The sequence below is a fragment of the Salvelinus fontinalis genome, chromosome 4 (assembly GCF_029448725.1).
Source record: "Salvelinus fontinalis isolate EN_2023a chromosome 4, ASM2944872v1, whole genome shotgun sequence".
NCBI lineage: Eukaryota > Metazoa > Chordata > Actinopteri > Salmoniformes > Salmonidae > Salvelinus > Salvelinus fontinalis.
In genome coordinates this window covers 77,251,416-77,276,115 of record NC_074668.1, presented here as the reverse complement: position 1 = coordinate 77,276,115, position 24,700 = coordinate 77,251,416, and the positions used below count along the sequence as shown (strand labels likewise).

Genomic DNA, 24,700 nt, shown 5'->3' with positions numbered 1-24,700 from the left:
TTTGGGACCAGTTCTTGCTGTAGCGGGTTGGAGTCGGACAGAAAGCCAGCGGGTGCGGGCAGGAGCGGGATGATAAAAATCGTTCCCACGCAGACCTCTACTGTGCAACATGACAGTGAAGCCTGTAACTTTAGGGCTGTTTATTACTGTGTCAGTGTGAAAAATCGAGAATTAGCTTGAGAAACTTACAGATAATGTTACATTGACAACTGACTAATACAACTAATACAACTTCAATTGCTTGGCCGATGGTTTCATCGTTTGATTGAGGTCTAGTTTGATTGAGGCAAAATAATAGCAAATGTAATTCAACTTTTGGCCAGCTCTCTCTGACGGTACATAAACTGGCAAAAGCTTGCCAAGTGAATTTTTAAACATGACAAAACAAAGGCTACAAAACATTTCTATACATACAACTGCTGTTAGATAGTAATAATAGCCACCTCATATCATTATCTGACAGATAACTAGAGGCTAGAGCAGACCTGGCTGTGGTAGCTACTCACTAGCATAGCTTTTTCATTCACCTCAGTCGAGAGGGGATGAAACATTAGCTAACGTCACACAGTTGCCTCGTTTTATATCACATTCCAATAATAAAACTGGGGTGGAAATGCAATTTTAGAATGTGGGGGGGACATGTCCCACCTGTCCCCAGTGAAAGTTACGCCCCTGATGAAACTCGTGTAATTTACAGTGTCAACAGTGTGATGTTTGGATTCAGTCTTGTCAGGTGAGCTGTCGTGTCCTCATCTTTAGTCTAATAATTTCCCCATAATCTCCTAAATGTTCCCTTTTAATTGCTACCATGGTTGCGCATATGCTTTCCATATTAGCCCTATCTATATAGGCCAATTATGAATCTAAGGGGTTAAGACCTGTCAAAGAGACATCCTGCATCTATAGCAGTATAAGTCCAGCACATATTTTAAATTGGCCTGGCTCTAGAAAGTATCATTGCCTTGAAATACTGTCAGAATAAATTGTTAGAGAGAGGACTAGATGATGACACTCTTTCTTCATTACTGTCATCATGGGAGGAAGTTGGGGGGGTCAGCCCCCTGTAGGGATGTTGTGTCCTGTAGGCGTAGTGACCCTGGACTCACCCTACCCAGGCTTTGACCCTGCACTCGCTGTGGAATGTGACCCCGGCGGAGGCCATCTTGTGCGTGAGAGGAAAGCAGGGGAATCATTAGTCCAATGCTATGTCCAAATAGTTGTCACCGGCTGGGTGCCTTCCTTCTCTCCTTCCTTAATAAGGGTTTACCATCAACCTAAAAAGAACCACATAGATGAAAGTTTGTAGTCCATACCTGTGGGTAAATCACCTTTTTTTCCTCTAAATTGTCTAGTGTTTCCAGGTCAGTGGTCGTCCATTGGGACATAGCCCACTAACTTTTGCTGAATCACTTTTGTTATTGTGCCACATTAAGAGAATGCTTCCTGCCAACCCCTAACACCTCTGGTTAATGTATTTTTAATTTAGATACAACATAGATCAATGAACCTCACAGAGACGCATTAGTTTGGTCCAAGTACTGTATATACACCCTTTATAGATCATTGATGGAACATGGAAGTTACTAGCTAAAGCAGTTACAATGACGTGTACTTTACTGCTGTATGAAAGCTTAAGTAGGATTCAGATTTAATATGTTGATGATAATGGTTGGCAGGTAGCCTAGCGGTTAAGAATGTTGGGCCAGTAACCGAAAAGTTGCTGGTTCGAATCCCCGTGCCGATTAGGTGAAACATCTGTCAATGTGTCCTTGAGCAAGGCACTTAACCCTAATTTTTCCTGTAACACGGAACCCAAACCGGCTGCGCGCGTGCTCCATCGTGCATAAATGTATTTTGTCCGCCCACACCAAACGCAATCACGACACGCAGGTTAAAATATCAAAACAAACTCTGAACCAATTATATTAATTTGGGGACAGGTCGAAAAGCATTAAACATTTATGTCAATGTAGCTAGTTAGCTTGCACTTGCTAGCTAATTTGTCCTATTTAGCTAGCTTGCTGTTGCTAGCTAATTTGTCCTGGGATATATATAGCCTCCCGGGTGGCGCAGTGGTCTAGAGTCTCTGGGTTCGCGCCCAGGCTGGGCTGGGTTCGCGCCCAGGCTCTGTCGCAGCCGGCCGCAACCGGGAGGTCCGTGGGGCGACGCACAATTGGCATAGCGTCGTCCGGGTTAGGGAGGGTTTGGCCGGTAGGGATATCCTTGTCTCAGTATGTAAAAAAAATGTATGCACTCTACTGTAAGTCGCTCTGGATAAGAGCGTCTGCTAAATGACTAAAATGTAAATGTAAAATGATATAAACATTGAGTTGTTATTTTACCTGAAATGCACAAGATCCTTTACTCCGACAATTAATCCACACATAAAACGGTCAACTGAATCGTTTCTAGTCATCTATCTTCCTTCCTTCATGTTCTTCTCTTGACTTTATATTGCGATTGGCAACTTTCATAAATTAGGTGCATTACTGCCACTGACCTCGTTCGTCTTTGTCACCCATGTGGGTATAACCAATGAGGAGATGGCACGTGGGTACCTGCTTCTATAAACCAATGAGGAGATGGGAGAGGCAGGACTTTCAGCGTGATCTGTGTCAGAAATATAACTGATTTCTATTTTATCCCTTGGCAACGCAGACGCTCGTTGGCGCGTGCAAGCAGTTTGGGTGCAATAATTGAATAACATAGATTTTAACATTTATTTTGCAACGCTCACATACGCGAGCGGTGTGGTCAGCCTGTAAGTTGCTCTGCCTAATGACTAAAATGTCAATGTAAAATAATGATGATTATGTCTACAGATGTTAACCTGTGTCTCTTCCCTCCTCCAGGTATATGTATCAAGTGTGGGAAGGGTGTGTATGGAGCCAGCCAAGCCTGTCAGGCCATGGGGAATCTGTACCATACCAACTGCTTCACCTGTTGCTCCTGTGGTAGGTGTATATAGCCTTTGTCCACTACTCCTACTCAGCACCTGCATCATTGGCTGGCATCACAGATGTCCTGTATTTTAATTTCTTAGCACAATATTGATGTTGGTTGCCAGAGTGTCTTTGGGAGTTATCAGCAGAATGCTCTGATCTCTATTTGACAGGAACACGGATGATATATTGGAACGAGTGGGTTGTAGAGACGGATGTTGAATCTGCAGTCAACCTGAAAAAAAATTGTTTATGCATATTGTGTGTATACGTGCGTGTGCGTGCGCGTGTGTGTATTTGTGTGTGTAGTGCTGCCCTGTCACCTGACTCCAATTGTCCTCTCTAGTTTCAAGTGGAGACGAGGGTGAAGTCGGAGAGAGTTTGGAGCAAGGTTGCTTTCATTCATGCACTGATGTACATGGATGCTGATCCCTTGGCTTTGGAAGAAATGCATATAATTGACATGTAATTGAATACATATACTTTCAGATGTATTGTGTGGTTGAAGAATGAGGGGCAGTGTCTCTAATCCTGAGGTTTCTCTACAGATTCCTTTTGACCTGCTTTGAAAAGTGTACTTGAGTCAGACCAGAGAGATATACTGTAGTCTGTTTCCATTGGTCAGACATTATTGCCCATCTATAGTGGTTTACACAGTACAGAAAAAGAGAATCTACACTTCTCTGTTATTCAGAATTTAAATTAGTTTGGTGAAATCTATCCAGAAGTGAGGCAGGTCTTCCCCTTCCTATTCTAGTGGTCTCTGTATATAGATGATAACAGGCCCATCTTGACTCTTGCGATGGTTTATTCCTAACGTAAACTCTGCGATGTATTATTGGGTCGCTTATAAATGGGAATGTTTGCTTTTTTAAGAGTGTTTTCAACACATCTTAGAAGTTTAGTTTTAAAGTGCCTGTAGATCTTAAGACACACCTAATGATGTATCAACTTATTTGTTGACAAACTGTTTTTCTTTTACTTTTTGACTAAAATGCCACAAATGTTATTCTGTAAGAGTCAGGAGCTCCATAGCAGAGAGAGTTCAGTTCTCTGAGACATTGCTGGCTGGTAGCCTTGGGCTTTGTTTAACCATGCATAATTGAGGCCTCCTCTTGGCTTGCTCCTATGGTTGCACCCTTTTTTCATGAAATGGCCAGGAATGCAAACTACCCCCCTCCACTTCAGCCGGCCTTCCCATGAGGACCTCAATCAGACAGTCACAAAGTGTACCAGGCCTGCTTATCAGAGGGGGCCGGCCTGGCATGGGCTCTGAGCAAACAGCACACACATAAACACACACACACTGATAAACACACACACACACACAGAAAAATGTGTGCGCGAGTAATTATACGCTCACACATCACGCACGCACACACACAAACACCCCCCACCCGCCCAAACATACCCACACACACTCCTCATTATTTACTCGTCTCAACTATACAGTCATAAGACATACCTCTGTGACCAGTCTCCTGTTTATTTCCTGTACTGGTGTTGACGCCCAGCTCCTGACTGGATCACCACCCACTTCCTCCTTCCACATGCCTTTTGTCTGCTAGCTCACATGTATCCATGCCTATAATGGGGCACGCTAGTGATTAACTAGTTACATCTGTGTTACTGTAACACATCCTGCTAGTGCCTCTCACACCAGCCAGGAGAAAACAGCCACGGGCCTTGTATTTCTGAAACCTGTTTATGATGCATTGTGGTTTCCTCAGTCATTCACCAGCTGCACCTGACTGGCTGGCTGGCACAGGGCACACATCTCAATGTTGTGCTGTCTGCTATGGGGATCTGGCTGGGGTATGGTAGATGGCTGCACTAAGTAGAGTTAGCCTGGCTACTCCCCATACAAATACAATCTAGTCATTCTATTACTATGCTACTCCCTCATCTGAGTGTAAATTGTGGGATCTGGCCAAGGTTTTAAATTATGTACAAAAACTTGGTAGTGTAACCCATGCTGCCTTTGGCGATGGTTCGACTACTTGATCATGACTTTCACTGTGATTTAGTTGTGGGGGAGTTTCTGAGAGACTGAGTGGGTCATGGTTTTTTCACTTTGGATGAATAGCGTGCCCAGAGTGAACTGCCTCCTACTCTGTCCCAGATGCTAATATATGCATATTATTATTACTATTGGATAGAAAACACTCTGAAGTTACTAAAACTATTTGAATGATGTCTGTGAGTATAACAGAACTCATATGGCAGGCAAAAACCTGAGAAAAAATCCAAACAGGGAGTGGGAATTCTGAGGCTAGTCGATTTTCAACTCATCGCCTATAGAAATCCCAGTGGGATATGTATCTGTTTGCACTTCCTACGGCTTCCACTAGATGTCAACAGTCTGTAGAATGTTGAATGAAGCTTCTACTGTGATGTTGAGCCGGATGGGAGCTGTTTGAGTCAGTGGTCTGGCAGAGAGCCAGGTCCTGGACACGTGCATTCCACATGATATCGACTTGCGTTCCATTACTTCTATAGACACAAAGGAATTCTCCGGTTGGAACGTTATTGAATATTTATGATAACAGCATCCTAAAGATTGATTCTATACTTAGTTTGACAAGTTTATTCGACCTGTAATATAACGTTTTGAAGTTTTCGTCCGAAGTTCGCCTGGACCTGCACGAGCGTTTGGATATGTGTACTAAACGTGCTTACAAAAGTAGCTACTTGGATATAGATAATGGACATTATCGAACAAAACAACAATTTATTGTGGAACTAGGATTCCTGGGAGTGCATTCTGATGAAGATCATCAAAGGTAAGGGAACATTTATAATGTAATTTCGTATTTCTGTTGACTCCAACATGGCGGAGAAATGTTGTTTCTATCTGAGCGCCGTCTCAGATTATTGAATATTGTTGTCACGTTCCTGACCTGTTTTCTCTTGTTTTGGTATGTGTTTAGTTGGTCAGGGCGTGAGTTGGGGTGGGCATTCTATGTTATGTGTTTCTATGTTTAGGTCGTTTGTAATTAGCCTTATATGGTTCTCAATCAGGGACAGGTGTTTGACGTTTCCTCTGATTGAGAACCATATAAAGGTAGGCTGTTCACACTGTTTGTTTGTGGGTGGTTGTCTTCCGTGTCTGTGTATGTTGCACCACACGGGACTGTTTCGGTTTGTTCGTTCGTTTGTTGTAGGCTGTACCTGTTCGTGCGTTCTTCGTGCTATATGTAAGTTCTCATAGTTCAGGTCTGTCTACGTTCGTTTGTTATTTTGTAGTTTGTTGAAGTGTTTTCGGTTTTCGTCTTTACTTTAATAAACATCATTATGTCAAACTATCACGCTGCGCTTTGGTCCAATCCCTACGACCGTTACAATTGTGCTTTTTCCGTAAAGTTTTTTTGAAATCTGACACAGCGGTTGCATTAAGAACAAGTGTATCTTTAATTATATGTAAAACATGTATCTTTCATCAAAGTTTATGATGAGTATTTCTGTTATTTGATGTGGCTCTCTGCAATTTCTCCGGCTATTTTGGAGGCATTTCTGAACATGGCACCAATGTAAACTGAGATTTTTGGATATAAATATGCACATTATCGAACAAAACATAAATGTATTGTGTAACATGATGTCCTATGAGTGTCATCTGATGAAGATCATCAAAGGTTAGTGATTAATTATATCTCTATTTCTGCTTTTTGTGACTCCTATCTTTGGCTGGGAAAATGGCTGTGTTTTTTGGACTTGGTGGTGGTCTAACATAATCATATGTTTTTTTTTCGCTGTAAAGCATTTTTTAAATCGGACACGATGGGTAGATTAACAAGATGTTTATCTTTCATTTGCTGTATTGGACTTGTTAATTTGTGAAAGTTACATATCTCTAAAAAATATTTTTTTATTTCCCGCGCTGCCTTTTCAGTGGAATGTTGTCGAGGGGTTCCGCTAGCGGAACTTGTGTCCTAGAAAGGTTAATGATATTAGAGAGACTGGGAGATTCTGTAGCTTCTGGGTTTTCTATTTGAGAGATGTGCTTGTGGCTCTGTTGGTGTCTTAACTTGGCTGTTCTCTTTAAAGAGAGACTTACTTAAAAACTATTTGGAAGCAGCAGCAGGTCAGCACATGCTCACGTTGCCGGGATCGAAACATTCCTGTCTGAAGTCCCAAGCAATCTGAGTGAGTCACTACCTCCAGCATCCTTCTTTTACTTACCACGGCACTGGGCAGGTCCTCCCTCCGCCTCTCCCTCTCTGCCTCCTCCCCCTCAGATCCCCACTGCCTGCCTGCAGGTGATAAAGGCCCACTTGTTCTGAGAGGAGAGAGTGGGAGGAAAGGAGAGGGGAGGGTGGGTGGGGTAGAAACTGAGAGGGTGCAACATGCTTGATGTTTCCCCCCTACAGGAAGAATATGGGGATACTGAACATTTAAAAGATGGTAATCTAGGGCATTATTCAGATTATTTACATAAGGAGATATTCATTCAGTATTTATTGTGATCTCATGTCTTGGCTTAGCAACTATAGTTTAAAAAAAGAGTTGCCTATGGCCAACAGTCAGGTCATTAAAAGTCAACATAGTAGCATAGGGATTTTATAAATGACACAGGTCCAATGACATGTCCAGATGCCGGGCTGGTTGGCACCAGGAGTAGCAGTCAGCAGTGCTACAGTACCGCCACCAGGCTACCGCAACCAGGCATCCATCCATCTACCACACTGACCACATGATCACAAAACTTTGATTGCTGCAGTATGACTCACTAAGGATTTTATTTTTCCTCAGATAATTATTTTATTTGACCAGTTCACTGCAGTTTGTTGTAGTGCTCTAAAATGATTTCTGATGGGTTAAATATCTAGCTGAGAGAATCGCTCCCATTATTTCAAGATGCATGGCCCTTTATGTGCATGTCTGTGAAACACAGCACTGAGTCATGGGAAACCAATGTTGGAGCTGTAAAAACTAAGTACAGTATCTTGAGTGTGAAATCCCAATCAGGGAGCCATTTGGTCCTGAACTCCATGGAAAATGTCACATGTCCCACCGTGCTCAGGGGCTGTGAGCTGAGGAGAAGAGGAGAGGAGCCCTGAGCCCCAGCCCACTGCAGCCAGCCCAGCACTTTCCTCTCCTGTGACAAAGGCTAGAGGGAGAGAGAGGGAGGCAGGGAGCCCTCCCCCTCTCTATGAGGGAGGGGGGGGGGGGGGGGGGTTGAATGGGACCAACTAGTGACCTCAGGCAGAAAGAATGTCCCCGTTTGCTCAGGCAGCCCGCTCCCTTAGCAGAGCACCACAGTCAGCGAGCGCCGAGGGCTTTGTGTTTCACCTTCCAGATGCACTCGCCAGAGCAAAGGTCACCAGACAGACACACAGCAACATGCCCCAGCTCCGGCTCACTGGTGTGTTGTTGATTTGAATGTAATGGTTTTTATAAGTTTAGTCACTCTGAATTAAAAGAGCTCCTCCTTTGTAGTCAACATGAAATATGTTTTTTCTCTCTCATCCAGCCTCCAACTCTAAATGCTAATAGTTCCTCGCTTTCAGTCTTAAGTCTCACCTATTGTGTGAACAGCATTCTTCGGCTGCTATAGCCATTTATGTGGGTGTTAATGTATTGCTATCTCCCAGCAATGTGACACTGTGTGTGAAATACAGTGATTGCATTCATTTGGGTGTAAAAAGGGGGACATGTCTTTCCCAAGCCAGGACACCCATAAAATCAATGGCAGCTCAGGACGGCAATTAAATCTGACTAATCCTGCAGATTTATGAGCTCTATGCGTTCTGTCTGCCAGGCTGGGCTGGGTTGAAGTCACTGCATTGCCAGAAAGAGAAGACTGCTGCTGCCATTTAGTGTATTTGAATGGGCATGCATTAAGAGAAGCATCGCAGGGGGCGCAAAGGCCAGGGCCAGTGGGAGTGAGCATTGAGGAGATCTTTCCTTTTAGGTGGAATTCCCTTTTATCCTGTGGAATTTAGTGCTACTGTGCTCATGGAGCCCCAAAATGGTGACTTTGGGGAGGGACTGCCTGTTAGTACCAGACATGGGGAAATCCTTTGCTCAGGCTCCTATATTTGGGCTGTGGTGGTGCGTGTGAGTGTGTGTGAGCTGTACACAATGGCAGGGGTAGGGGTGAGGAGGAGGAGGGGGAGTTCGTAAAGCAGTTTAGGCCTGGTCTGGATGATGGGGCTGTATTGATTGTTTGCTGGTTCTAAGTAGAAGGAGTCCCGTGGGGATCAATGGATGACCAGAGTATTGAAACAGTAGTGTGGACCTCAAACGAGTAAACCTACATTATGTTACTATCATCTGCTTTGGTCACTGGTGTTTCCTGTTAACATCTGTTATTGTTGTGGCTTTAATGGAACAGAGAGGAGTCAGGGGAGTAGGAGGCAGAAAGTCAACTCCCATTTCTGTTTATTCTCAACAATGCCGTTTTGGATAATGTATTTCAAATATCATCAGGAGAACCCCTGGAGCATTTCAGCATTGTTCAAAAGGCTGGAATCACTATTTCCTTGATGTTTGAACTTTCTTATAGCCTACGGGTTGGGTAAAATCACATACGTAGCTACACTTTTACAGTTTTCACTTTGACAGAGTCTGATACAGGAACACTTCTATATCCCAGCTCACACACTTACTTCTCTTCTTCAGGGAGGAGGCTGAGAGGGAAAGCTTTCTACAACGTCCACGGCAAGGTCTACTGTGAAGAGGACTTCCTGGTGAGTTACAACATATGTTGTCCCTGCGTGCGTCCTAATGCACATGCATTTATGTTTATGTTATGTTCATTATGCAGATGTTCAGAGGTTGAGTTCTCCATGTCCTTCATACACACTCACCCCTCGATGACAGACTTGGGAGAGGAGCGGTTGCACATTCTAAAACCCTCCAGAGGAAACAGATGTTTCACTGCTACAATTAAAGTTAAGCACAACCCCTCCAATTCCCACTAATTTCCCCCAAATGTCCCCAAGGAGCACAATTACCCCACTGCTCTCATCCAATTACTCCCCAGCACTTAGAATTATAGAGGGAGGCTAGTGGCTGTGGGCAGCTGCAGGCCTCAGACTGCCTCCTGTATGATGTATCCATCTGCCCAGGTTGGACACATTGTATTGATCTCTTATAGACGTCCGTCAATCTATAATCAATGGGAACCAGGTGTTTTATAGAGTCGTTTTTGTCTTCCAAAAAGATACAGACCTTATTACTACTGAATTAGGTTGTTAGGTTGCCATTTACTTACACTGCATTCACTGCATTACACATAGACATTGCCCATTGGCCCCTAAAACAGACTTTCAAGAGGAGAGGATGAGTGCTAAGAGTGGTATTGGGTCTCGTCATACTGTAGATGTAAAGAATAGACCCCAAAGAGATCAGATGGTGGATGTGATAAAGTCCCTAGCTTCCTCAGAGTATTGACCACCAGCTCTGCCCTGTCATCGGGGCAGATGGTCTGTCTTGGGGGGTTAAAGTGGAAATCTGGAGTCACCCTCCCCATGCACCCTTCACCACCCCATCTCCACCTGCTGCCCCTGTCCCACCATTACCCTCCTCTCATCAGGTCATGACCCCAGGGTCATGTGCTTTGCAGATGGTCACTATGGGACAAACATAACAATGGTAATACATGTATAACTCACATTTAAATCCCTCATTGACTTCAATGTGATATCTTATGTTCAAGTTACACATGTCTTACCTCGAGTTCGAGTACATCTCCTTGTGTTTGTGTGACTGGTCCAGACTTTAGGAGACGACCAATAGTAGAGAGCTGAGGACTGGATGTGTGCTCTCCTGTTAGTAGAGTGCTCTGATGGGTTTGGTTTAGGACAGTATTGTTACAGCAATGCCACTGGTCTCTCATATACATCTCAACAAAGAGAGGAGACAAAGGAAAAAGGACCAACTCCTTTCACATCAATATAAAGAGAGCAGCAGCACCCCCTATAGATGGTGTCATTTAGGCTGTACTCTGGTTCCCTACATTTACATTTTGGTCATAGTGTTAGGGGTTCTCAAACCAGGGTTGGGGTCAATTCCAATTGAATTTGAAATTCCAATTAAATTCTTGAAATCACTTAAGAAGTGGAGAATTTACATTGAAATCAGTTCAAATTAAATTGGAATTGACTTGGAATTAGACTATTTGAACTGTTTGAATTGAAATGGAATTGAATATTTGTGGAATTGTTCAGGGAATTGAATTATTGGAATTGACTTAACATTGGAATTGAGAGGAATTGAATTATCTTTGAATTCAAAGACTGACATACAATTAAAACGGATTTAATTGAATTTACAGGGAGAAGGAAATTAGAATTTAGTTTGTGGAATTAACCCCAACCCTGTCTCAAACACTTAAAGGTGTCAAATTTAGCCATCCTCTCTTTTGTAATGCTGCACTCCCAAGTCTCAACCATACACAGTTAACAGTCACCATGTAACAGTTTCCATTGCTACATGTTAGAATATTAACAAGCCCAGTGATAAGTCTCTTTTTTTATCTCCCACAGTACTCTGGCTTTCAGCAGACAGCAGAGAAGTGCTTTGTATGTGGTCACCTCATCATGGAAATGGTAAGAAATAACCTAATACTGTAGGAGGGCCTGCTAGATAGGGATACAAGACAATCAGCAGAACAGTATGCCTGTCCCTCTCTGGGATTTCTCTTCAGCAGTAATGTATCTCTTCTTGACATGTGGCATCATACCTCCTAGTTTAGTTTTGCTTCTGTATCTGAATGCCAACGGGCTGGTGTGATTGACTCCTACTGAGAGGCCTCAATCTCTAGCCTTACTGTTATCTCTGTGTGTGTGCGTGTGTGTGTAGATCCTGCAGGCACTGGGCAAGTCCTACCACCCTGGCTGCTTCCGCTGTGTGGTCTGCACAGAGGGTCTGGACGGAGTGCCTTTCACTGTGGACGTGGAGAACAACATCTACTGTGTTAAAGACTACCACACGTAAGGACATCTGTCTCTCATAGATAATGCCAACGTGATGAAGTCAGCATGCAAGAGTTTCTTCATTCCACAGTACTCTTTAAATCCTGGTTTGTGCTGAAACTGATATGAATTATACAGCATGTACCAAGACTTAACTTCTACTCTGTTTCCCCCACAGGGTCTTTGCCCCAAAATGTGCCTCATGCAACCAACCAATCCTCCCTGCTCAGGTAATGATGAGCCAATGACTGCTTGTATCCTCTTATCTCCTGTCACTAGTTGTCAGAGTCATATATAGTATATTTACATTTTTGTCATTTAGCAGACGCTCTTATCCAGAGCGACTTCCATACATTTTTATTACATTTTTACATACTGAGACAAGGATATCCCTACCGGCCAAACCCTCCCTAACGATGCTATGCCAATTGTGCGTCGCCCCACGGACCTCCCGGTTGCGGCCAGCTGCGACAGAGCCTGGGCGCGAACCCAGCCCAGCCTGGGCGCGAACCCAGCCCAGCCTGGGCGCGAACCCAGAGACTCTGGTGGCGCAGCTAACACTGCGATGCAGTGCCCTAGACCACTGCGCCACCCGGGAGGCTAGTATATACTGTCGAGGGTTGCCCGAGATTGCCATTTTCTCCTCCATAGCCGTTGCTAAGTGATAATTGGCGCTTCCGCGCTGTGCTGTTTATTTCTGATAGTTTTCCAAATCTATGAAGATGTGCAGTGAAGGCAGATGAGCAATTAGTTGACACCACAACACAGAACCTACGTGGATACACCTTGGCCTTGGCTATATTAATACATTTTGAGACAAGCTAATATAATTTTATTTACACTGTTTTCTGTCTTCCTCTGTGCTCATTTTTCACTTTGTTGAAATGTGGATTATCCCGAAAGATAATCAATAAAAACGTCTGTTAAATTCGCTGCTCTGTTTTGCTTGTTTCCAGAGGGTCATTTCATAGGGAATTGTCGGAGGCGCTCTCGTATTGTTACAACTCCCAAATTTTGAGAATAAAGGCACTAATGTGGCATCCGTTCTAAAAACCCATGGCGTCCGTTCTGACCCAACTCTCTTAATATTCAGCTCTGATTGTTGGTGCCAGTGGAGTAGTGGAAACGGGAGGGTCTGACTGACTGTGTGTGTTTCCTAACAGGGCTCTGAGGAGACCATCCGGGTGGTGTCCATGGACAAGGACTACCATGTGGAGTGCTATCACTGCGAGGTGAGACAATGTCATTACCACCCTGTTTGTGTGTCTTGTCTTATTTATGTTTTGAACGTAGCCAGCACATTGACTATGATCATTAATCCATTTTAGTGTAAATGCTATGGCAGTGTGGGTCTATGTTGCTGTGGGTGTGTGCACTACACACACAAACTGAACCTGAGTGAGGGGCAAACCATTGTGGTGACTCATTGTCCAGGCACATTCCAGAGTTGAGCTGTGGGAGAGGAGAGGGTAGGGTGATTGCGCTGGACTCAACTGGACATCAGACCAGGGGTTGTTGTTTGACTACCCTGGAATCTCAGCACTCTGAGAGACCGTTCAGACCACTTACTGACTCAGACACATGTACAGGAAATCATCCCACGTGACCTACAAACCTCAGTGTAATCAAAGTAATTAGTCAAGTCTGCCAAATTAAATTCCTGACAGTGCATTCATTAACACAGCAGTTTAATGATAGCTCTGTCAAGTGTGAGTCATTGTAACCAGGGCTCAAATAAAGTGTGTGATTTTAAGTGTGTGTGAGTTTGATCAAGAATTCCATGTTTAATGGCAAAAGCTGGTTGACTCATTTCGTTATCACGCATTCCAGGGAATAGCTTATATCCCGTCTAGGTGAGTGATAAAGGTATTATGTAGACAATAGGTAATCATTCAGCAGCCTCTGTGGGGTTGATAGTCATTACAGGGGTCTAAAGTCCAGGTCGGCAGTGGATGGAAAATTCATCACATATTTTAAAAAATGGTTAAGAGCCCCGTATGTAATTATTATTTTTTTATTTAACTAGGCAACTCAGTTAAGAACAAATTCTTATTTACAATGACGGCCTAGGAACAGTGGGTTAACTGTCTTGTTCAGGGGAAGAACAACAGATTTTTACCTTGTCAGCTCGGGGATTCGATCTAGCAACCTTTTGGTTACTGGCCCAACGCTCTAATCTAGGCTACTCCGCCTCTTCGTTAACTTGACAGGAATACCCACCAGCGGCCTCTCATATCAGTCAAGAGGTAGAAAAGGTAGAAAAAGGTAGTACACTACATATCTGAAATATGGATAGTTTTGATATCCAGCACCTGCTCAAAGGCATTGGATGGGTGTAGGGCTGGGCAATAGGGCCAAAATCTCATATCCCGATATAGGTCATTTCATATCCTGATAACGATGCACATCATGATATAGCATATTTTCTGTAATAAATAAATAGCTTATATTAAATGACCACATGTAAAGGCCTATTTCTGTTTACATTTTGAATTATACTCAACAAATAAAAGGTACTTACTCATATTTGATTATTTCTCCTTTTATTTAGAACCTTTGTGCAAAGTTTCAACTAAAATATAAATGTATAAAATCTTAAAAGGTAAATAGAATACACTTCAACTATAGTTGCAAACAAAATAAAAATAGGTCTAATATATATATATATTGGGTGGCTTGCCTGTTTTGCATGTTATTTTGGCATTAATACATGTTACATATCAATTTGTATTTGGTACCTTGGGTCAAGTGTTAGCACCAACTCACGAAACTCCTGTTTCGCGACCGTGTAAATTGGGGCCATGTCTTTGCAGATGTAAGTTGTAACGGCAGCTGTTATCTCCTTCCATCTTCGTGATTCTTTGCCATGGTGTGCCGCGGGCAAACGCCTCTTGCAACGTCTGAGTCGGGGGTTTGTTTTGAGCACTCGACTGTACTTGTTTGGGTCTCATCTGTAGACTCTCTCCGTACTGTTTCACATGATTCTTGCGTAGGTGGTAAAAGAGGTTAGTGGTGTTTGAGCCTGTTGTCGGGACCGGCCTGAGGCATATTTTGCAGAGGACGGTTTTCTAGTCTGTGTCAGACTTTTCATACCCAAACGACGTCCATGCGACCGAAGTAGCCCCGCTTTTAGGTACGAGCTCCGTGTCTCTGTGCTCTGTGTCACGTTCACTCTCCTCCATGTTTGTTTGTGTTACAATTTTTTCTGTGTGGAAGAACGCAAAGTGTCGTCCAATTGACAAAAGATATTGCCGTAAAGAGTGTGATTTGCGACACAACGAAATAAACGATAGAGCATAATATGAAGCGATAGACGTTTATCTATCATCACACGATATATATCGTCATATCGCCCAACCCTAGATGGGTGTATATAATATTTTCCTTCACAAATGTCCAGCTACTGCAGTTCACTGAGTCTATCTCTCTCCCTCGGTGTTGTAGGACTGTGGCCTCCAGCTAAACGACGAGGAGGGTCACCGCTGTTACCCCCTGGATTGCCACCTGCTCTGTCACGGCTGCCACATCCGCAGGCTAAAGGTCCCGGTGCCCGCCCACCCGCCCCCCAGCTACCCACTACACGTCACTGAGCTGTGAGAGGGCAGGGTTGGCGAGGAACCAACCCCAACCCACCGCTGACCCGCCTCCCAGGTGACCTGAGACAACAAAGAAGAAGGAATCCCCCGCCCACGGAATCCCGGGAACTTCGGAACAGACAGACCCTGGGAGACTTCGCTCTCTACTTTCCGGCCGTGCCCTGGGGAGAGGAGATATACAGGGCAATGGACAAGTCACAAGACCGGGCTGGGAGAGAGTCCACGTCTCTCTCTCTCATCAGTTTTTTGCTCCCTCCTTCCTCCTTTTGGTCTGTGAACAGTGAAGCAGGCCGAGGCCCCAGCCCACCCAGATGCCCTGGCTGCCGTCAGCACCGTGACCCCTGCACATTCATCACAGTGGGGACTGGCCTGGATGGAGGGAGGGGGCCACTCTCTCTCTATCCCTCTCTCCATCGATCTCTTTTTTCCTCCCTTTCTGTTTTCTTCATTCCTTCGCACTGAAGCCCAATGCCATGATGCATTTACTGCTCCTCTGTCAGAGAGAGAGAGAGAGAGCAGGACAGCGTCTCTGCCAGGAGGCTGGGAGGCCATGAAACAGGCCGCTACATAACATTCCAGCACTGTCTGGCAGGGTTAGAGGGTTGGACATGCTGCGCCTTCAGAGTGGCCTTCCACTGAGAAACCTCACCGCATGGTGACAGTGACAATGCCACAGTTCAGCTAGCTACGGCTCCTTTTGGCTATGCAAGGGTACCGAGTCTACCAGCAACAACCCGAGCTCCTTCATGTGACTCTGTGACACACTCTCCTGTACCATCCCTTCATGTGACTCTGTGACACACTCTCCTGTACCATCCCTTCATGTGACTCTGTGACACACTCTCCTGTACCTTTCCTTCATGTGACTCTGTGACACACTCTCCTGTACCTTTCCTTCATGTGACTCTGTGACACACTCTCCTGTAACTTTCCTTCACGTGACTCTGTGACACACTCTCCTGTACCATCCCTTCATGTGACTCTGTGACACACTCTCCTGTACCATCCCTTCATGTGACTCTGTGACACACTCTCCTGTACCATCCCTTCATGTGACTCTGTGACACACTCTCCTGTAACTTTCCTTCACGTGACTCTGTGACACACTCTCCTGTACCATCCCTTCATGTGACTCTGTGACACACTCTCCTGTAACTTTCCTTCACGTGACTCTGTGACACACTCTCCTGTACCTTTCCTTCATGTGACTCTGTGACACACTCTCCTGTACCATCCCTTTGCTCCAGTGCTACTTGGCATAGCGGATGTTCGTGGCACCGCATGTGCTGTCAGGAGCCAGTAGCCACAGCGCTAGCCTGGGCTGGCACTCATTCCACTTAGCAGTCTTAGAAGACGTGACCTCGAGAGATTCACAAGTGTCTCAACGATTATATAATGAGAAAAAAAGTTAGAAGCACGTAGATTGTCTTTTATACATGCCTATATATTTTGCAGACATTTTCCACATAAGATTCTAGAAGTGTAGTGTATTTTTTTGCTGCATTATTATCAAATGGAATCGGAGGCCAAACGAGCTGTCACAGTCTTAACGGTCCTCTGAAGGGTATTGGTCCGTTGTTTAATTTCTCCTCAAGGACACGTCCTAGAGGCCCCTGTGTTGTCGCTCTGCTTGGTCATGCGATCCACTGACCTGTTAACATGTACAGTTCCACACACTGGTTATTTGACCCATATGGTAGCACTGAGTAAGTGAGTGTCTGACCAGCGAGAGTCCCCACATATCCTCCTCATGCAGACGTTACTGTGTCATACCTACTGGTTGATCTGATTGTCTGGTTGGTTGTGGGAGTTGCTGGTCCAAACCGTGTCTCTGGAGAATCCATCCCCCGTGTTTTCCCTCGCTGGTTGTGTTGTTGTGTGCGTCTGTGTGTGTGTGTGTGTGTTAGTCTGTTGGTCTATAGACACTGAGTGTACAAAACATTAAGAACTGCTCTTTCCATGACATAGACTGACCAGGTGAATCCAGGTGATGTCACTTGTTAAATCCACTTCAATCAGTGTAGTTGAAGACAGGTTAAACTGGATTTTTAAGCCTTGAGACAATTGAGACATGGATTGTGTATATGTGCCATTCAGAGGGTGAATGGGCAAGATAAAATATTTAAGTGCCTTTGAACGGGTTATGGTGTAGGTGTCAGGCGCACCGGTTTGTGTCAAAGACTGTAATGGTGCTGGGTTTTTCCCGTGTATATCAAGAATGGTCCACCAGCCAAAGGACATCCAGCCAACTTGACACAACTGTGGGAAGCATTGGAGTCAACATGGACCAGCATCCCTGCGGAACACTTTTGACACCTTGTAGAGTCCATGCCCTGACAAATTGAGGCTGTTCTGAGTGCAAACGGGGTGTAACTCAATATTAGGAAGGTGTACTTAATGTTTGGTATACTCAGTGTGTACAGAAGTGTGTGTGTGTGTCCTGTGTGCACCAGTGGCAGTGCCATGGTGCATGTACCTTGTTGAGTGAGCAGGACAACGGCCACCCAGCTCCACAAAACGACCCATGCTCTCTCAATCTCTCTCCAACAGAAAGGATGGGTTAAGGTTCTGACTCAGGCCTACCCAGTACCTGCTCACAGTAGCCTAGTCAGAGGAACTGTCCTCTCATACTACTGAATCTAACAGACAAGGAGGCTGACGTAGAGATTACGGAGAGGAGGGGCCGACAGGCATCATGTGCTTTCTGATGTATCCCTCGATGAGATTCTTTGGAATGGAATTATTAGTGTATGTTTGGCAAACTGTTGTTTATTTTTTGCTCTGCTTCCAGTTGTACATTTGCAAAAGTGAAAAGGCTAGTATTCATGGAGTACATGTTTTTGCTGGGAAATTCCCTTTGATGGTAGATAAACTGAATCTCAGCATAGTATGATGAGACTCCTAGTCAAGGAATGTGTAATATACTTGAAGAATGAGGCAATGGCATTTTCTGAACTGTAGTTTGAATAGTACAATAAGACCCACAAATTTCAATCTCAAATCATTTTTCATTAAAGCAGAACATTTTTAAACTTGACAAGAGTTGATCCCCTTTCAGGATGTCTTAATACACCTCTTTTTAAAAATACTACTTCAATTCCATTTCTATTGCATAGCACACAGCTAGTTTCCCCATACCTGTGCATAAAGAGGCTAGTTATTCTTTCATCATAAATCACTCTGAAAGTGAAGTCTTCTCTCTCCTACCAGTAGTTTTCAATAAGCACATATGACACCTCTGTCACATCACTTTTGTATCACTTTTGTATAAGTGTTTGATTACCTAGATGGTTCATAAAAAAGGAAACTAGATTTATTTATCTAAACATGAAAAAGTCAAAAGTTATTTAATGTATTAAAAATCAGGACGTATCATTTAACTGTAGATTATATAATCTGCTTTTTAAATAAAGTGGTTTTGTAGCTAACTTAAACCAAATGATGATGTATTTTTGTTGTTGAATGTGAAGTCATATGATAATTTCTATCCAAATGATGGCACTTTGTTGAACTACAACACAAATACCTTGTTACCATACTATTACCATGTTATTACCATTTTATTGCATGTTGTAATGTAGTGCTACCATTGGACATAATTCAACAACGAAATGTGGTAAACCTGGGAAGGATATGGGAATGATTTAGCCTGAACTTGGGAGTGATATGGACAACTGACTTTCCCGTGGCCGTGCCTTGTCTCCCTGTGGAGAAGATGGATGCTTACAAAGATGAAAAATCCCAGCTCTAGATGAAAGTCCCATGCTGTTGTTCATGCCTTCCAGTTACCTCTGTGTACTCAGAGATGTTTGTTCTAGAAAGATATCATCGTCAGATCAGAGCTACTGCAATTGTGGTGTGTAATTACATCCCCGCACGCAAGTCTCTCCAGCAAGTGGTGTGATGGAGGATCCCTCAGAGAGCAGAGCAAAGAGCAGCCCCCACCGTGGTATGTACAGTATGATAGCTCTGCTCCTGACAGTCATCACCGATAGGGCAGTCTCTGGGGTATTGTTGGCTCTGGAAGTAAACAGTCCATCTGCACTTTACTGGAATCAGAGGCCATATGTATCAAGCATCTCAGACTGCGATTGCTGACATCATTTTCCATTTGCCCATTGTGATCTATAAGCAAAACAGATCCTAAATCAGCACTCCTATTCTGAGACGCTTGATACTTACAGCCCCAGACCCACACTACTGGGCTTGTCATGGTTACTAAGTTTTAGTTATGATGAGTTGGGGTTGACCATCAACTCACTCAACAAGTTCTGAATCATAAAACGAGGTAGAAGCATCTAACACAGACAATCGTCTCTGGGTCTGTTTCTGCTCATTTACCCTTTGTTTTCTGTCTATAATCAGGTTTAAATAACACTACAGGTATTATAAACCGAATCAAATTAGCAAACTGTCTAGATGAACAAGAAGATGGCACCCCCACGGTTTCCTATTGTACAAGTGAGAGGATTTAAGACTCTTAAATTAACGTCCTGTTGGACCAGATTTGTGCCAATTGGAGCATAAAGTAGGATGATTACTGTAATGCTCCTCTTAAACTCTTAAGTGAATGAATCCCCCAGCTCTATAATACCTCACAATAACCACACGCCTGGAGGAGGACCCTCAAGTACACTGTACAAATACCACACAGTCACACATTGGGCCTATGGAGATTTGGTTTGCAAAGAAGTGGTGTTTGATATATCTTTCTTTGTGACAGTCTCTGAGGTTGTTAAGTGTGTGTCATCCCACTTGACATTTTATCATTGATCTTTTGGCATCACATTAGGTCAGAAATAATCACATAAGCAGATACTTAAAAAAAAAATATTCACTATTTGCTGTGATTGCAGCATGAGATTCTCTGAGATGACTTGTATTCCTTCATTTGGGTCATGTCATGCTCATGATTAGATGTTTATAGAGAAGTAATAATACTTTTACATTTGTAAAGAACTTTTCATTATAGATGAAAAATCTCAAAGTGCATAAAATAAAATATAAATAATACAATGACTATGAGGTTAAAGTGCAGACTGTCAGCTTTAATTTAAAGGTATTGTCATCCATATCGGGTGAACCGTTTAGAAATTACAGTTCTTTTGTACATAGTCCCTATTTAATGGGACCAAAAGTATTGGGACAAATTCACTTATACAGTATGTGTATTGAAGAAGTCAAAAGTTTAGTATTTGGTCCCATATTTCTAGCACACAATGACTACATCAACCTTGTGACAACAAATTTGTTGGATTCATTTGCTGTTTGTTTTGGTTGTGTTTCAGATTATTTTGTGCCCAATAGAAATGAATGGTAAATAATGTATTGTGTCATTTTGGAGTCACTTTAATTGTAAATAAGAATATAATATGTTTCCAAACACTTCTATATTAATGTGGATGTCAACATTTTCTTGAATCAACGTGAATGTTGAAATCAACTTGGATAACAACATTGAAGAGGGTAGAACACAGAGAGGTGATCAGCTCAGAAAACTATATTAAAAGAGACTGTTGGTTTTAAGGGGGCGATAGATTAGTATCACACTGGGGGGATTGGGAGATTTAGGGTCCTTTCACATACAGTATGACTGTATGGATCTTAGAGCTTTTGGTACCCTAATCTGTGCTATTAAGCACATGTGAAACGCAAACTAACCGTGTCTGAAACAAATTCAGGACCTGCGTGAGTAGCAGTTCCAAGATCCAGGACTAGAGTACCAGGTATTGTGACACGGCAGCGCGAGTTGCATGGAACTTTTTGCCCGTTGTAAATGAGCTACCCACTGGACACACATGTCATTTCAATGTCTAGTTTTAGTTTACATTTGGTTGAGTTGTCAACTAATGTGAATTCAACATGACATCAACAAAACATTTCTCCATGTCACTGGATTTAGGTGAAAAGTTTTAAAACTGCGACCTGGCCAAGATAAAGCAAAGCAGTGCGACACAAACAACAACACAGGGTTATACATGGAATAAAAAAATATACAGTCAATAATACAATAGAGAAAGTCTATAAACAGTGTGTGCAAATGAGGTAGGATAAGGGGGGTGAGGCAATAAATAGGCCATAGTGGCGGCATTATTACAGTATGGCAAATTAAACACTGGGGTGATGTGCAGAAGATGAGTTGTGTTTGTTACTTGAACTCTGTGAAGCATTTATTTGGGCTTTAATCAGAGGTGCAGTTATTCTAATGAATTTATCCTCTGCAGCAGAGGTAACTCTGGGTCTTCCTTTCCTGTGATGGTCCTCATGAGAGGCAGTTTCATCATGGCGCTTGATGGATTTTACAACTGCACTTGAAGAAATGTAAAAATGTCTTAATTTTCCGCATTGACTGACCTTCATGTCTTAAAGTAATGATGGACTGTCGTTTCTCTTTGCTTATTTGAGCTGTTCTTGCCATAATATGAACTTGGCATTTTACCAAATAAGGCTATCTTCTGCATACCATCTCTACCTTGTCATATCACAACTGATTGTCTCAAACACATAAAATAAATTACACAAATTAACTTTTAACAAGGCACACCTGTTAATTGAAATGCATTCCAGGTGACTACCTCACGAAGCTGGTTGAGAGAATGCCAAGAGTGTGCAAAGCTGTCATCAAGGCAAAGGGTGGCTACTTTGAAGAATCTCAAATATAAAATATATTTTGATTTGTTTAACACTTTTTTGGTTATTACATGATTCCATATGTGTTATTTCCTAGTTTTGATATCTTCATTATTATTCTACAATGTAGAAAATAGTAAAAAAAAAATAAAGGAAAACCATTGAATGAGTAGGTGTGTCCAAACTTTTGACTGGTACTGTATATATTTTTTTAATAAAAAATATTCTGTCCCCCCCACTTCTAAATCCAACGTTGCGCCCCTGCCGTCAAGCATAGTAGTCCCAAGCCATTGTTACTGATGAACTCTTGTACGAGTAAAGTCTTGTTTGTTACAGAATGTGCATTAAACTGTGCCAGTCTTAAAGGGGCTAGAGTGAGAGGCAGAATATGGACTTTTTTTAACTGTCTGCAGAAAGTCCGAATCTGCACTGCATAGAGGGGGAAGAGAGGGAGGCGTACAGTTCTGTATGGACTATTTTGGCTCATGAATGCATTTCCTACCACCTCTCCATCCTCGATGTTTGAGCTTTTCCATAGGATTCCAAGTTGAAGAGGTCCTTTTTTGAGTTTGTTACTCAGGGTTTGTTTAATCTTCTTCAAACTATGAAGGAATCTTCCTAAGTAAAATATGCCAATGTGCCCCATTCCTGTACTTTGAAGTCCTTTGTAGTCATCCAGGAGGTAATAGGTGAAACTCTTCAATGCAGGTATTCAAAAGAAAACAATCAGCTAGCTTTACTTTGTTGATGCAATTTTTTGTCTGATTTCAACATTGAGGTAAAAAATTATTGGATAAAAAATATCAATACCTGATTAGCTACTCAAAAGAAAAATGCACGTTAAAAAACACTTAAAACAATAAATTACAATGAAAATAGCAGAGTAATCAGCCTAGGCTGCCATAAGGGCGCCATGGCAACAATGCCTTGATTCTCTGTCAAGTGTACAGAGAATAACATCAGCATACACAATTAATGCTATTCTGAGTGTAGAGAGGTTTGTATTTGTCATACAAACTGAATTGCCTGACTTTGCTTTTAAAGTAGTGAACAGAATCATTGTTGAACAGGAAATGTGCTGCTTTTGATTTTGAGGTATTCCCCCTCTGAAGTCCAGAACAAAGGCTGTGAAGGCCTGAGGTTGGTCAGTCAGCAGGCCTGGAATTCAGGAGCGGTTGGTTGTGACAGAACAGAGCCTCGAGCTAACATGGATTGGGAAAATGTTTATCAGGGCCAGTGCAGAAAATGAAGGGCAGCACAGGGTTGAGATAGAAAGCATACAAACTGACCTGCTGGACTAGAGTGTTGGGATGCTTCCAAGGACAGGTTCAGTGGCAGAGACCACCTTAATATAATTTAAAAAATGTATACTCACCAAAATGTATTTACTTCTGCTGGTTGGTTGTTCTGTGTAATGGATAATGGATAGGCATTGCATTGGGCAGGATTTCAGGAACTGGAAGTAGATAATTTAACTACTGTTATCCCCTCAGGCCATCTCTCTTTCAGACTGTATTGGTGAATGAGTGGGCAGGTAGATTTCACTGGTAAAATATGTACTTACAATAAAGCTCATCCAGGGTCAGACGCGGAGGAGGACGTGTGAGGTTCTTACCAAGCCTCCTAAAATACACCTCAACCCATCCAGATATATCACACTCAATGTCATTGTAATCTGTTATGACTAACTGAGACATGCTCAGGTATAATTCAGTTTGGATGTGTACTGTACTGTATATGTGTAGGCATAAACAGCAGAACAGTCTGTCCTAAACTGGGCAGCCGAGCTGAGCGCTTCTGAACAGTCATTTCTGAACAGTCATGTTCAGTTCAGTCTTCGTGAGGAAGAACTCTGGTGTTGGTTGACAGCTCCAGGAGTTGGGGCACAAAGCACTCTTTATGTGTGTGTGTGAGGGTACCGCCCTGTTACTCAGGGAGCTCTGTGTGTGCGGTATAGCTGGAGCCCCAGGGACACACTGTGAGGTGAGATCTGTTACACCATACAAAGGAAGCCTTCCCTCTGGAGCACAGAGATCCCTCCACCACCAGGAGCCCAGGCTGAAATATGCACACAACAGAATGACCTCATACCCAACATGATTCTATGGTTACAGACACGTTAGTCTGTGGTGTTATATCTAAAAGTGAACCAATGAAATGTGTTAGATGTTAAATAGTTAACTAGTTAAATATCAGGGTGTGACCTATGACCTGTTAAAATCAATTTGCATAACTGCCCTCTATGACCATCAACAACGTCACCATGCTGTGCCAGCAGCATACCACCCTGCATACCACTGCTGGCTTGCTTCTGAAGCTAAGCAGGGTTGGTCCTGGTCAGTCCCTGGATGGGAGACCAGATGCTGCTGGAAGTGGTGTTGGAGGGCCAGTAGGAGGCACTCTTTCCTCTGGTCTAATAAAATATCCCAATGCCCCAAGGCAGTGATTGGGGACACTGCTCTGTGTAGGGTGCCGTCTTTCGGATGGGACGTTAAACGGGTGTCCTGACTCTCTGAGGTCATTAAAGATCCCATGGCACTTATCGTAAGAGTAGGGGTGTTAACCCCGGTGTCCTGGCTAAATTCCCAATCTGGCCCTCAAACCATCATGG

General features: G+C 43.2%; 1 protein-coding gene across 1 annotated transcript in view; it reads left to right on the top strand.

Annotated features, from left to right (window-relative positions):
* The window catches only part of LOC129854454 (Wilms tumor protein 1-interacting protein homolog), a 35,133-nt gene extending 14,285 nt beyond the window's left edge, over positions 1-20,848 (top strand). Inside the window, exons 2-8 of the mRNA XM_055921515.1 lie at positions 2,853-2,954; positions 9,567-9,634; positions 11,435-11,497; positions 11,751-11,881; positions 12,042-12,093; positions 13,027-13,095; positions 15,308-20,848. Coding sequence (XP_055777490.1) covers positions 2,853-2,954; positions 9,567-9,634; positions 11,435-11,497; positions 11,751-11,881; positions 12,042-12,093; positions 13,027-13,095; positions 15,308-15,460 — 638 coding nt within the window. The 3' untranslated portion in view covers positions 15,461-20,848. The remainder of the gene's footprint in view (positions 1-2,852; positions 2,955-9,566; positions 9,635-11,434; positions 11,498-11,750; positions 11,882-12,041; positions 12,094-13,026; positions 13,096-15,307) is intronic.
* Positions 20,849-24,700: the final 3,852 nt, after the last annotated feature.